General features: G+C 74.9%; 3 protein-coding genes across 7 annotated transcripts; 2 read left to right on the top strand and 1 right to left on the bottom strand.

Moving 5' to 3' along the window:
* Window positions 1–736: 736 nt before the first annotated feature.
* On the bottom strand, window positions 737–5,060 carry RBMS2 (RNA binding motif single stranded interacting protein 2). Of its 5 annotated transcripts, none has more exons than XM_052810169.1 (13): window positions 4,910–5,060; window positions 3,298–3,446; window positions 3,119–3,177; window positions 2,945–3,036; window positions 2,678–2,835; window positions 2,377–2,456; window positions 2,192–2,301; window positions 2,023–2,069; window positions 1,846–1,939; window positions 1,685–1,732; window positions 1,119–1,226; window positions 959–1,036; window positions 737–858 (listed from the first exon to the last, which is right to left on the bottom strand). In XM_052810169.1, the coding sequence occupies exons 1-13, from the start codon at window positions 4,973–4,975 to the stop codon at window positions 778–780; spliced, it is 1,170 nt and encodes a 389-aa protein (XP_052666129.1). In that variant the 5' UTR covers window positions 4,976–5,060; the 3' UTR covers window positions 737–777. The 5 variants fall into 5 exon arrangements, with proteins under 5 accessions (XP_052666129.1, XP_052666132.1, XP_052666130.1 ...); XM_052810172.1 differs by having other exon boundaries at window positions 2,678–2,829; XM_052810170.1 differs by having other exon boundaries at window positions 3,298–3,443; window positions 4,910–5,049.
* LOC128151771 (aquaporin-2-like) lies at window positions 4,991–9,357 on the top strand (the record flags this gene model as incomplete). Its single annotated transcript, XM_052809418.1, has 6 exons — window positions 4,991–5,239; window positions 7,776–8,096; window positions 8,167–8,319; window positions 8,401–8,481; window positions 8,970–9,224; window positions 9,349–9,357. Coding segments are annotated over 6 exons (1,068 nt in total), but the record flags the coding sequence as incomplete, so codon positions are not given.
* A 731-nt stretch (window positions 9,358–10,088) lies between these two features.
* MIP (major intrinsic protein of lens fiber) lies at window positions 10,089–12,220 on the top strand. The gene is made up of 4 exons (XM_052810189.1): window positions 10,089–10,614; window positions 11,028–11,192; window positions 11,306–11,386; window positions 11,806–12,220. The coding sequence occupies exons 1-4, from the start codon at window positions 10,255–10,257 to the stop codon at window positions 11,986–11,988; spliced, it is 789 nt and encodes a 262-aa protein (XP_052666149.1). The 5' UTR covers window positions 10,089–10,254; the 3' UTR covers window positions 11,989–12,220.
* The last annotated feature ends 284 nt before the right edge of the window (window positions 12,221–12,504 follow it).

The raw sequence follows: 12,504 nt of genomic DNA, 5'->3' as shown, positions 1-12,504 counted from the left end.
GGCAGCGTGGGGGCCGGGGCCGCGGCACCCCCGGGCGCGGGGACTCTAAAGTGCCTGGTTGACCCTCGGGGCGCCCATTGCCCGTGGAAGCGGGGGTGGGGGGGGGGGTTATTGCACTTGTCCTGCCCCCCCAGGCCGGGGCGGGGGGGGGGGGCAGCATGCAGAGCCCCGGCCCGCGCCCACGGGGGCAGGAATGGCTGCGGCAGGGGCGGGGTGGGGAGGGGGTGCAGCACCCCCGGCCCTGCGGGGGGGCTGGTGCCCGGAGACTGGACCCCACAGGGGCGGGGGGGGGGGGGGTCCGCCATTGCCCCCCGCCCCAGTCCCCGAGCCGGGGGCACCGGCCGGACCGGGCAGCAGAAGGCACGGGGGCACCGCGGCTGGGGCGGGGGCTGGCGGGGCCGCGGGCCCTTGGAAGCACGAGGGGGGCGGCCGGGGACCCCCGGCCCCCCCGGGGCGGCATTTATCTTTTTTTTTTTCTTCCTATTTTTTTTTTTCTTTTAGTTTTTTAGAAAATGCGGGAGGAAAAAAAGCCCTCCGAGGGGGGGGGACGACAGCTGCCCGTCTGGGGTGGCAGCGAGACACTGTGGGAGCAGCGGGACCCCCGGCACAGGGACCCCCCTGGGCTCGGGGACCCCCGGCCGGGGCACGGCTCTTTCCCGAGGTGGCAGCAGCGGCGGGGGGGGGGGGGGGGGGGGGCAGCACCGGGCAGAGGTCCCGGCCCAGCCCCTCCCGGCAGCCGGCAGGTGCCAGGTCCCTCGGGCCGGCCCCCCCCCGCCGCTACTTGGGGTAGGGGTAGGGGAAGGCGCCGGGCTCGGACGGCGACTCGATGGGGCCGTGGGTCGGGGCAGCGCTGCCGTCCTGCAGGGAGGCGTTAGCAGAGCCGGGCCCCCCCCTCAATCCCCTGTGCCCCCCCCCCCCGGCTCCCCCCCCCCGCACCCCGTGGTCCCCCTGCACTCACCTCCAGCGGGAGAGCAGGCGGCACCGGTGGGTACGGCGGGATGAAGGCTCCGGGGACGGCGGTGGCAGCGGGTACGTACTGGGGAGAGCGTCGTCGTCAGTGGGGTGGGGTGGGGGGCTCCAGGGCCACCAGTGGGGGGGGCCAAGGGGGGGGGTCTTACCGTGCCGGCGCTGCCCAGCGAGAGGTGGCCGAGCTGCTGGGCCAGGGGGGCCACCACGGAGGGCTGGAGGGGGACGGCGTGGTCCACAGCGGGGGCCAGCACCGCGCCCTGCACGGCTCCGTCAGCCCGGGGAACGGGGGGGGGACGTGCAGGGCCAGGGGACGTGGGGGGGGGGGACACCGGTGGGACACAGGGACCAGGGCCGTGGGGATGCATGGGGACACTTGGGGCTGCGGGGACCCCGCTCCGTGGCCGGGGGACACGTGGGGCACGGGACCGCAGGGACACAGGGCCGGGGGGACAGGGAGACCCAGGGCGTGGGGCAGGGTGGGGCCGTGAGGCGGGGCTGTGGTCACAGTGGGTGGGGCATGCCTAAAGTGGGTGTGGCCGTGGTCACGGTGGGGGGGCATGGTGAAAGTGGGCGTGGTCGTGACCACGGCAGGCGGGGCACATCTGAAGTGGGCGTGGTATTGCTGCAGTAGCCGGTGGTGGGGATGCTGTCAGGGAGTGGCAGGTGTGGGTGGGGCAGTGGGCGGGGCTCCCACACCCACTCCGCCCATGCTCACCGTGGGCTGCACGAGGTAGGACTGGTGCATCCAGGCGGGGCCGTGGACCTGCGGCAGCAGCCGGGTGGAAGCGGGTGGGGGCTCCCCCGAGCACCCCACCCCCTCCTCCCCTCCATGAGGACCCCCCCTCCCCCGGGACCCCCAGCCCCGTCCCCCCGTACCTGGTAGGAGGAGACGGGGGAGGGCAGGTAGGGGGCCAGGGCCGTGGGGGCGATCATCCGGCTGGGGGCCAGGCCGTAGGGCGCCGGGTAGAACCTGCGGGGCGGGGCGTCAGGGGCGGGGGGACGCGGCCGGCAGCCCCCGCCCCGCCAGGGCGTGGGGGGTCCTGGGACACCCACCCATTCTGCAGCGCCGTCGCGGGGTCATAGGCCAAGGTCACGGTGCCCTGGGGGGGGCAAAGGGGTCAGTGCTGCGCCGTGGCCCCTCCAGCAGCCATGGGCTCTGCCCCCCCGGCAGGACCCCTTCCCCACACACCCCCCCCTCCCCGGCCCCCGGCCCCCCTCTCACCGCGTCGCCGTCCCGGGCCCAGGCTCTCCCGTTGGGCATGAACTTGCCCTGGCTCTGCCGCTTCTTCTGCCCCCCGTCCGCGAACTTGCAGAGCAGCGGGTCCGGGGGGGGCTGTGGGGAGGGGCCGTCAGCACCACTGGCCAGCCCCTGGCCCCCCCCAGTCCCTCGGGACCCCCCCAGCCCACCTGGCACCCCCGGGGGCGTCTTGATGTACTTCCCGTTGAAGTGGGTGATGACGGCCTCGCACTTCTCCGTGGACTCCATCCTGGGGGGAGCGGGGCTGGGGCGGGGGGCCACGGACGGGGCCTTCCCGGCTGCCCCCGGCCCCGTGCGGCCCCCCCCCCACCCCAGCCCCATGCAGCCCCCCCTAGCTCTGTGCAACCCCAAGCACCACCCCCGGTACTCCTGGGCACCCCCCAGCCCCCTGCGTTGCCCCATGCACCCCTCGGCCCGCAGCAGAGCCCCCTCGGCCCCCCCACGCCGTACCGTGCGAAGCCCACGCCGCGGCTGGCCCCGTGGGGGTCCCGCAGGATGCGGGTCGAGACCACCTGCCCGAAGGGCTTCAGCAGCGCCTCCAGCTCCTGCTCGTCCACCCCCAGCGGCAGGTTCGAGATGTAGAGGTTGGTGGGGTCCTGCTCCTGTTGCTGTGGGGGGGGGGGGTTAGGGGGCCGGCCAGGCCCCCTGGTGCACGGCAGGGGTCCCCGGGGGCTCCGGGTGTCGTGGGGGGGGGGGGCCTGAAGGGCCGTGCCGTACCTTGGCCATCTGGGCCTGCACCCCACTGGCCTTCAGCGCCGTCACGGCCTTCTGGGCCGCCGTGGGGCTGTCGAAGTCGACAAAGCCGTAGCCTGGGGATGGGGGGCCGGGGGTGAGAGGGGCCCTCAGAGCCCCCCCGGCCCCTCCCCACCTCGACCCCGCGGCCCCTCCAACCTTTGCACTTGTTGGTCGTCTTGTCCAGGATGGCTTTGGTGGAGACAATCTTCCCGTAGCTGGGGGGAAGGGGGAGTCAGTGCCTGGCAGAGCCCCCAGCCCCCCCGTGGGGGGGCCCTGGGCTGGGGGCAGTGGGGACCCCAGCGCCTGGGGGGGGGGGGTGTCTCAGCCCCACTCACGGCTGGCAGAGCTTGACGAGGTCCTGGTCTGTGGTGCCGGGGTGCAGCCCGCGGATGTAGAGGTTGGTCTTGCTGAGCTGATCCGTGGCCCCCCCGGCGGGGCTGGGGCTGGGGGGGCCCAGCGGCTGCGCCGGCGGCACATAGGGCTGCTGGGGGACAGGGGTCAGCGCCTGCCGCGGCTTTGCGGCAGCCCCCCCAGATCCCGGCCCCCCCACGGGACACGCGTGCGGATGCAGTGAGGGCGGCCAAAGCCCCCGATGGGGCCCAGGGACGGATCCTGCCCGTCCTGGGGCTCCCCCCGGCCACGGGACCCCCCGGCCTGACACGGCCCCAGGGTCAGCGCCCGTCCCCGGGGCCCCTGGGCCGGAGGCGGCGCCGGCTGGGAAACCTCGGGCCTGATGTCAACATGCAAAAATGAATCACCCGCGGCCGCCCCCACGCCTTGGCCCCCCCCCAGTCCCTGTCCCCCTCCCTGGGTCCTGGTCCCACCCCATCCCCAGGGTGGCCCCGTGTCCCCCCAGCTCCCCACCCCTGTGTCCCCCCAAATCCAGGCTCTGCTGCAGCGTGGGGTGTCCATCCCCAGGTCCTGGCTGGGGGTGACCGCCCCCCCCCCCTTCACCAGGGACAGGGCTGGGGGTCACCCACCCGCGTGGGGTCCCCTGGCCAAGAGCCACAGACACCCCCGGGGACCCCCCAGCACAAGCGAGCACGGCTGTGCACACGTGTGTGGGCACACACGCATGTGGGTGTGCACCCTGCACACAAGCGTGCACGGTTCACAAGCGTGTGCGTGTGCACTGCCCCCCCTTCCGCGTGTGTAAGCATGCCCCGGGACTGATCCGTGTCTGGGGGGGAGCACGCACGCAAGAGCCTGCCCGAGCCCTGGGGGGGGTGTCACCCCGTGGCAGGGGCACGGCCGGGCACAGAGCTCTGTGCTCGCACAGGACGGGCGTGTGCGTGTTGCACACGCGTGTGCAAGCGTGGACAGGTGCCTGGGGGGGCCCATCCCACCCTGCGTGGGGCCACATAACCCCTCGCCCCCACCCGGGGGTCTGTGCTGTGCCTGGGGCCAAGGCGGGGAGTGACCACAGCCCCCCCCCCCCGGGAGGGAAACTGAGGCACGGGGTGGGTGGGCAGGACCCCCACCCCCCCCCCACCCCAGGCCCGGGCCGGGGGGGGGGGGCCGTGGCTCACCCGGGTGTCCCGCTCTGACCCCTGTCCCGGCGGGGGTGGGTCCCGGGTGTCCCCCCGACCCCCCCGAGGACCCCGGTGTCCGTGTGTCCCGTCCCCCCCCCCCCAGCTCCGTCCTCTCCCCGCTGCCCAGGCCTGTGCCGCCCCCCCACCCCCACCCCACCACGGCCAACCCCCCCGGGGAAGGCACGGGGGCCGCCACGGCGTGTGTCCCCCCCCACCCCCGCCCCCCGCTCCCCCCTCCGCGGCGGGGAGGGGGGGGGGGGGGGAACACCCGGGACGGGGGTCCCGCGGCCCCACCACGGCCAAGGGCCGGGCCCGACGGCGGGCGGGCGGCCCGGGGGAGGGAGGGAGGGTGTGGGGGGGACGGCGACGGCGGGACCGGTGGGAGGGGGGAGCCGCCCCCCCCCCCAGCCTCTACCTTCTTGCCGCTCTTGTTGTAGGCGAAGGCGGGGAGGCCGGAGCGCGGCTGCACCGAGAGCAGCATTTTCCCGAGCGCGAGGGGCCGGGGCGGGCCGGGAGCCAGGCGGGCCCGCGCCTGACGTCACGCCCGGGAGCCAGCCTGGAATCTGGGCTGGCACCGCGCACGCCGGGTCCTAACGCCGGGGACGGCCCCGCTCCGGTGGGGGTGCACCGGGCCGGTTTTCCACACCCCCCCCCCCCCCCCCCTCCACTCCACTCTACTTCCACTCCGGGCTGCGGGGATTGCGGCTCCTCGCGGGGGCGGACACCGCACACCGTGGGCCGCCTGGTGAGACGCCCCCCCCCCCGGTGCTGCCCCTCGCCCCGCCGCAGGGAGGGACCCCCCCCCCCCCCCCCCCCCCCTTCGGCCACGGCTGGACGTTGCCCCCGGCCGAGGCGTCGCCCCGGTGCGTCGGCCAGGCCGTGGCGGGTGTGTGTGTGTGCGTGACACCGGGGGCACCTCCCGTCCCCCCCAGCCGGGCCCGTCTGCCATGCCGGCGTCAACCGTGGGTTTGCTCGGCCCCGAACGCCCCGGGAAGCGACGGTGGCGGGGGGGGGGGGGGGGGCTGCACTCTGGGGGCTGGACCCAGGCCCCCCGCCGCCGGGGGTGTCACTGCCCGCCCGGGAATGGGCTGCAGCGGCCCCAGAGGCCTCGGCACCGCGGGGCCGGTGGCGGCCGGTGCGCCCCAGACCGTAACGCGCGGTCCCTTTAAGGGCGGCTTGTTCAAGGCTCCGAAGCCCCGCCCCCGCCGCCATTACCCCTCCGCGGGGCGGTCGCCCCGCCCCGCGCCGCCCGCACCATGGGCGCGGCCATTTTGGAGCCGCCGGTCACGTGCCCCACCCCGCCCGCCGCCGCCTGCCCGTCAGGCGGGGCCGCCATCTTGGCACCTCCCTCCCCCGCCGCGTGACTCCGGCAGGCTCCGCCCCGCAGCTGAGGGCGGGCAGGGCGCCGCCATCTTGGCGCTTCGCGTCCGTTCCCCCCCCTCCCCTCCCCTCCCCGCGGCGGTGGGGTGGCGTTCCGGGGAGCGGGACGGGGGGGACGGGGGGGTCCCCCCGGGAAAGGGGGACCTGGGGGACACCGGGGTCTCCTGAGGGGTCTCTAGGGGAGGATGTGGGATCCTGGGCCACCCGGGGGGGGGGTCTGTGGGGCAGGATGGGGGCCCTGCGGGGCAGGGGTAGATCTGGGGGTCCCCAGGGGGTCCGGGGGGGGGGGGTACAGCATCCCCGGGGTGTTCTGTCAGGGGCAGGACGCGGGGTCCCACAGGGGTTCGTGGGGCAGGAGAAGGGGGGGGGGGGGTGTCCCCGGCCAGCCTAGGGGCAGGACGAGGGGTCCCGGCCCAGCCTGGCACAAGCTCAGCCGGGGGGGCCGGGAGAGTACGGGGGGGGGGGGGGCAAAGGGGCTGGGGGAGCCGCTGTTGCTCCACACCCCCCCCCATCCCCCACAACCAGCCCCGTCTGCCGGGGCGCAGGGACCCGCGTGGCCCCCGCTCCGCGTCCACACGTCCGCCGGCGGGGCCGGCCTGGCCCCATTGTGGCAGCCCCCGGCGCGGATTGTTCTGGCTCTTTGCAGGGCGTCAGCAGGGAACGGGGCCCCCCGCGTGCCCCGTGCTGAGCCAGGCCCTTCGGCACCGACCCCGCTGACTCACCCCACGTGCGGGGACGGGCTGCTGAGCTGGCAGGGACGCGGGCGGACGGCTCCCTGCGGGCCGGGGGGCAGAGGGGCACCCCCCGCCCCAGCCCTCTCCTGCTGCCCCGCTGGGGACCGGCACAGCGGGGGGGGGGGGGGGGTGGCCCTGGGCTCTCGTCCGTGGTGTGTGAGCAGGGCTGGCTATGGGGGTGCCCCCCCCTCTCCGCAGGCAGGCACCTTCCCCCCCAGCCTTTCATCCCTGCCTTTCATCTCTCACCCGGGGATGGAGCGCTGGTCGTCGTGGCAACACCCCAAAGTGTCCCAGCTCGTTGCCATGGCACCCAGAGATGCTCTGAGCCCAATCCCAGGACCCCTGCAGCCCCCCCCCAGGGTCCTGCCCCATTCTCAGCCCCCCCTCCTGCACCCCAGGGCTGCCTTGTGCCAAGCATGGGGCCTTCCCTCCCCACACCCGGGGGGGTGGCAGGGCCGGGGGGGTGGGAGGTGCCCCCGCCCTGGGTACCCTCCGCGCTCTCCTTGGCCCCGCAGCTGCGCCATGGCCATCGGGGAGGTAAGGCCCTGCGAGCTGCGCTGCCCCGGCCCCTTCCCCCTTAGCCCCCCGGTCGCCCCCAGAGCCATGGCCCTGGGGTCCCTCTCTGCCGGGGGGGTGGGTGAGCAGCCCCCTAACTCATGGGGACCCCCCCCCGGTCTGTCATCTCAGCACCCAGCCCTGGCACCCCAGCCCATAGCCCTGGCACAGGGGTCCCTGTGTGCCCCCCGCCTTGGTCCCCAGCCCTTCTGTGGCTCCTGCCCCCACCTCTGTGACCGTAACCCCCTGTAGCCACGGCACCCATCTCTGTTGCCTGCCGTGGTGCTCCAGTTGCCGTGGCGACCCTCTTGCCAAGGTTCCCCATTGCCAAGATGCCACCACCACCACAGCACCCGGTTGCTGAGGCATCCTCTTGCCGTGGCACCCCATCACCGTGGTACCCAGTTGCTGAGGGGTCCCATCACCGTGGCACCCCATCACCGAGATGCCGGTCGCTGAGGCATCCTGTTGCCACGGCACCCCGTCACTGAGGTCCCCCGTTGCCACAACAACCCATCACCAAGGCACTCTGTCACCGTGTCACCCCATCGCTGTGGCACCCGGTCCCCGCGGTGCCTGCTGGGGTGACACCCGGCTGCCCTGTGCCCCCAGGAGCTGCGGAGCGGGTGCTTCTGGCGGGGGGTGCTGGCGGAGGCATCGGCGACGCTCATCTTCGTGGGGGTGGTACTGGGCGCCTCGGCAGCCCCCGGGCCCCTGGCGCCGGCGCTGGCCGGGGGGCTGGCGGCCGGGGCGCTGGCCTGCACCCTCGGGGCACCCCAGGCCAACCCGGCACTCACCCTGGCCCTGCTCTGCACCCGCAAGCTGGGTGCCCTGCGCGGGGCTGCCGGGCTCCTGGCCCAGTGCTCCGGGGCCGTGCTGGCCGCCGCCGCCGCCCGCCTGGTGCTGCCGGACGACGCCAGCCTCATCACCAGGGTGAGTGTCCTTGTCCCCGTCCCTGTCCCGGTGACGGTGACGGGGTGCTGAGGCTGGGTTGTTGTGGCAGGTGAGTGCGGCAGGGACGGCGAGGCAGGCGCTGGCCTGGGAGACCTTCGCCACCTTCCAGCTGGCTCTGGTCGCCTTTGCTGCTGCCGACCGGGCAGCCCCCCAGGGCGGGCTGGCCCTGGGCAGCGCTGTGGCTGCCGGCGCCCTGGCCGCGGTAAGGACCCCCACCCGCCTACCCCCATGCTGGGGCTGCCGGCCCCCACCCCGGCCAGCCCTGACCCCCCCTCTCCCGCAGGGGCCGTTCTCGGGGGGCAGCATGAACCCGGCACGCTCGCTGGGACCGGCCATCGTCACCGGCGTCTGGGACGACCATTGGGTGAGTCGGCAGCACCCCTAGGTCCCCCCTAGAGACCCCGATGTGGGGATGGGTGCCCCCAGCTGCAGCGTGGGACCCCCCACAGTCCTGTCCTCACCCCAGGACAGGGTTCTCTGGATCTCCCCTTTGTTTGGATGGGTCCCCCAGTCCCCCCCCCGGGACAGGTCATCCTCAGCTGCATCCCCAGTTTGGGTCCTCATGGTCCCTCCATCACAGGATAGGTCCCTCTCAGTCCCCATGCTTGGGACGGGCTCCTCCCAGTCCCCCCACCCCAAACGTGTGATCCCCCCACAGCTCCCCATGCCTGGAGCAGGTTCCTCCGGTCAGTCCCCATCATTGGTGTGGGGTCCCTGGTCCCCCCATCCCTTGAGCAGTGCCTAGCATCCCCCCAGCAGCCCCTAACCCCACGTCCCCCTGTCCCTGGGGCACCCCGACCCTGTGTGTGTCCCCCGGACCACCCCTGACACATGCCCCCCCCCCCCCCCCAGGTGTACTGGCTGGGGCCAGTGCTGGGTGCGGTGCTGGCCGGGCTCTCCTACGAGTTCGTCTTTGCCCCCGGTGCCTCCCGGGAGAAACTGGGTGCCTGCCTCGCCTGCCGGGACGTGGCGCTGGTGGAGACCACCAGCCCGTCCCCCTCCTCGCCCTCCGCCCGTGGCCCCCGGCCCCCCCAGCTGAGCGGGGCCAGGGCACAGCCTGAGCCCCCCCCAGCCCCCAGCTCTGACCCAGCCTACGGGAGGTGGCACGTGGGTCCCCGCCAGCCCCCCAGCCCAGCATCCTCCGTGGGGGACCCAGGGCACGGTGCCCCCCGGCAGGATAGGGGGGGGCCCATGCACAGATGGCTCCAGCCCCCCCCCTCTCCCCCCCCAGGGGGATTAAAGGTGGCTTTGGGTCAGAGGTGGGTGCAGAGTGTTGCTGTGGGGGACGGGGGGTCTCGACGGCTGCAAGACCCCTGTCCTGCACCCTTGGGACATGGGAGCACCCCGATGCCGGGGTCCTCCCCCACGTCCCACTCGGGGCTGTGCCCCCTCCCCAGCTCCCCCAGGCGGGTGCCCCCTCCCAGCGGCCCCGCAGCGAGGGTGGGGGCCGGGACCCCCCGTCCGCCCCGTCCCGTGCCGGGGCGCTGAGCGCAGCAAAGCCCTTTGTCGCGGCCTCTGCAGCCCCGGCAGATTTCTGCGGGCGCCAATGGCCGAGCCTGGCCCTAATCCCCCCGGCCGGGGAATTAGCGCCCGCTAAGCCGGGCTGAATAACCCTCCCGCAGACAACAGGGCTGGGGCGGGGGGAGCCCCCACGGCCCCCACGGGGGCTGGCCTGGGGGGGGGACCCAGGGTCCCCCCCTGTGTAGGGCTGGGGGAAGGCTGGCTCCCAGCAGGGTCACCCCAATGTGTCCCCAAAACATGGGGGGGGGGGGGTAGGGGGGTGTCTCAGCGTTGCCCCCAGCCCCCCAGCACGGTGGTCCCCCAAAACCCGCAGAGGGCACCTATGGGTCAGAGGCCCCCCCCCCCAAACAAGGCAGCCCCAGGGATGGGGGATGCAGCTCTGGGGGTGTCCCCACTATCCTGGGGGTGCGGGGTAGCCCCAGGGGGGGCCTGGGGGGGGGGGGTGTCCCTTGTCGCGTGTCACCCGTCCCCCGCACCGGGCAGCGAAGTGGTTAACGGGGGGTGGCAGCGGTGGGATCCCACCCCCGGGGCCGGCCCGGGGGGGGCCTTATAAAGGTGGGCACGGGCGGCCCCCGGGGAGGGGAGCGGGGCCGTGGAGGGCAGCGGGGGCCAGGCCATGCGGGAGCTGCGCTCGTCCTCCTTCTGGAGGGCTGTCCTGGCCGAATTCCTGGGCAGCCTCCTCTATGCCCTGCTGGGGTTGGGGGCCTCCCTGCGCTGGGCCCCGGGCCCCACCAGCGTCTTGGGGGCCGCCCTGGCCTTCGGGCTGGCCCAGGCCACCCTGGTGCAGGCACTGGGCCACGTCAGCGGGGGCCACGTCAACCCGGCCATCACCCTGGCCTTCCTGCTGGCCTCGCAGCTCTCCCTGCCCCGCGCCCTGGGCTACCTCCTGGCCCAGCTGCTGGGTGCGCTGGCCGGGGCCGGCGTGCTCTACGGGGTGACACCGGCCCCCATCCGTGGCACCCTTGGCCTCAGCGCGGTGAGCGGGGGCAAGGGGGGCTGGGGGTGCTTGGGGTGCTTGCGGGGTTGGGGGGTAACCGTGGGGCAGGGAGCGGGGGGAGTTGGGGCTCAAGGAGGTATTTTGGGGTTTGGGGTACCATGGGGCTGTAACGGGAGATCGTGAGGTTCAGAGATGGTTTGGGGTGCTGAGGGGCTGGGAGGGGCTGATGGGGGGTTGGGGGTCCAGGAGGTGCTTGGGGTTTTGGGATGGTGTGGGGCAGTAAGGCGTGTCCAGGAGGTGTTCGGGGTAAGGTGGGGCTGGGGACTGGGGGGGGGGGGGTGACAGCCAGGGCAGCGGGGGGTTTGGGGTGCTGCGGGAATGGGGGACCAGCTCCGTGGGGTGCTGGCTGCCGGCCGGTGGCAGGCAGGGTGCTGAGCCCCCTCCCCGTGCAGCTGCACCCCGGCGTGGGCCCGGGCCAAGGCACCGTAGTGGAGCTGCTCCTGACCGCCCAGTTCATCCTCTGCGTCTTCGCCAGCTTCGACGACCGCCACGACGGGCGCCCGGGCTCAGCCGCCCTGCCCGTCGGCTTCTCCCTCGCCCTCGGCCACCTCTTCGGGGTAAGGGCGGCCGCGGGGACCCTCCTGGTGTGACCCCGGCGGCTGGGTGGGGGGTCCGGGACCGCAGGGGGGGGCCAGCCGGCCAGCACCCCACTGCCCTGTCCTCCCTGCAGATCCACTACACGGGCGCTGGAATGAACCCCGCGCGCTCCTTCGCCCCCGCTGTCATCACCCGCAACTTCACCAACCACTGGGTAAGTAAGTGGGGTGGGGGGGCCCCCCCATCCCGCTCCAGGCCCTCCCCGGGTCCTCCCCACTTGTCCCAGTCCTGCCCCAGCCGCGGTGTCCCCGCTGAGGGGGTCCGGCTGCCGGACCCACCCTGGTGACAGCAGCACCCCAGGGTGCTGGGGGGGCTGTGCAGACGGGGTGCAAGGAGCCCCCAGCCCCGCTGCCCCCCAATATCTCGTGGGGACACAACCCCCCCCCCGCGCTGGGAGGTGGGTCCCCCACGGCCCGGCCGGACCCCCGCAGGGACGGGTGGGTGGGTGCGTGCTGTGCCCCGGAGGGGCTGGGGGGACCCCTCCGGCCACGCCGGCCCCGGGGGGGGGGTGTGTGGGTGCCCCGGCCGCCCCGGGGGGTGCCGGTGCCCGTGCCCACGCCGCCCCCCCCGCAGGTGTACTGGGCGGGCCCGCTGCTGGGCGCGGCGCTGGGCGCGGTGCTGTACGAGTTCGCGCTGTGCCCCCGGCCCCGCAGCCTGGCCGAGCGCCTGGCCGCCCTCAAGGGAGAGCCCCCCGCCGCCGAGCCGCCGCCCGAGCCGCCGGCCGAGCCGCTGGAGCTGAAGACGCAGGGCCTGTAGGCCGGGACCGGCCCCCCCCGCGCCCGCCCGCTGCTTTGCTGTGACGGGGCCGCCGCGGTGCGTGTGGTGCGTGTGTGTGCGGCGCGGCGGGCGGCGGCGGCGGCGAAGACGGCGGCGGCGGCGGAGCCCCGCTGCCGGGACCCGGCCTGGCCTGGCCGGGGTCGCCCGTACCGGGCCGGGGGCCGCCCCGCCCCGCCGCGCTGCGGCGGGAGTTCTGTGTTCGGTGAATTAAACCTGCTCTTTTATTTTGGTAACCGCTCGCGGCCGTGCCCGGGGGTGGGGGGGGGGGGGTGACACCGGGGCGGGGAACCGGGGCCCGGGCCGGGCCCGCATCGCCCCGGTAACCGCGCGGGGGCTGACGGGAGGCGCCCCCCGCAGCCGCCCGTTCCCGCGCCCTCAGGGGAAGCCCCGCCCGGCACCGCCCCGGGGGAGGGGCTGTGCCCCAGCCAGAGATGCATTTAAAAGGGCAATGCCGCGCATGCGCGCTCTCCCCCCCCATCCCCGCAGGGCGACCCG

This window comes from Harpia harpyja, chromosome 15, assembly GCF_026419915.1.
Source record: "Harpia harpyja isolate bHarHar1 chromosome 15, bHarHar1 primary haplotype, whole genome shotgun sequence".
Taxonomy (NCBI): domain Eukaryota; kingdom Metazoa; phylum Chordata; class Aves; order Accipitriformes; family Accipitridae; genus Harpia; species Harpia harpyja.
This window is presented reverse-complemented; position numbering and strand designations above follow the sequence as displayed.

What these genes read in the sequence shown, in the direction of transcription:
- RBMS2 (XM_052810167.1), bottom strand. Translation starts at nt 4,975, where the DNA reads ATGCTGCTCTCGGTGCAGCCGCGCTCCGGCCTCCCCGCCTTCGCCTAC. An exon ending in CCCCCGTCTCCTCCTACCAG is followed by an intron (nt 1,733 to 1,845) that starts GTACGGGGGGAC and finishes CTGCTGCCGCAG; the next exon opens with GTCCACGGCCCCGCCTGGAT. An exon ending in CGCTGGGCAGCGCCGGCACG is followed by an intron (nt 1,037 to 1,118) that starts GTAAGACCCCCC and finishes CGCTCTCCCCAG; the next exon opens with TACGTACCCGCTGCCACCGC.
- MIP (XM_052810189.1), top strand. Translation starts at nt 10,255, where the DNA reads ATGCGGGAGCTGCGCTCGTCCTCCTTCTGGAGGGCTGTCCTGGCCGAA. An exon ending in GCACCCTTGGCCTCAGCGCG is followed by an intron (nt 10,615 to 11,027) that starts GTGAGCGGGGGC and finishes CTCCCCGTGCAG; the next exon opens with CTGCACCCCGGCGTGGGCCC. An exon ending in CCCTCGGCCACCTCTTCGGG is followed by an intron (nt 11,193 to 11,305) that starts GTAAGGGCGGCC and finishes TCCTCCCTGCAG; the next exon opens with ATCCACTACACGGGCGCTGG.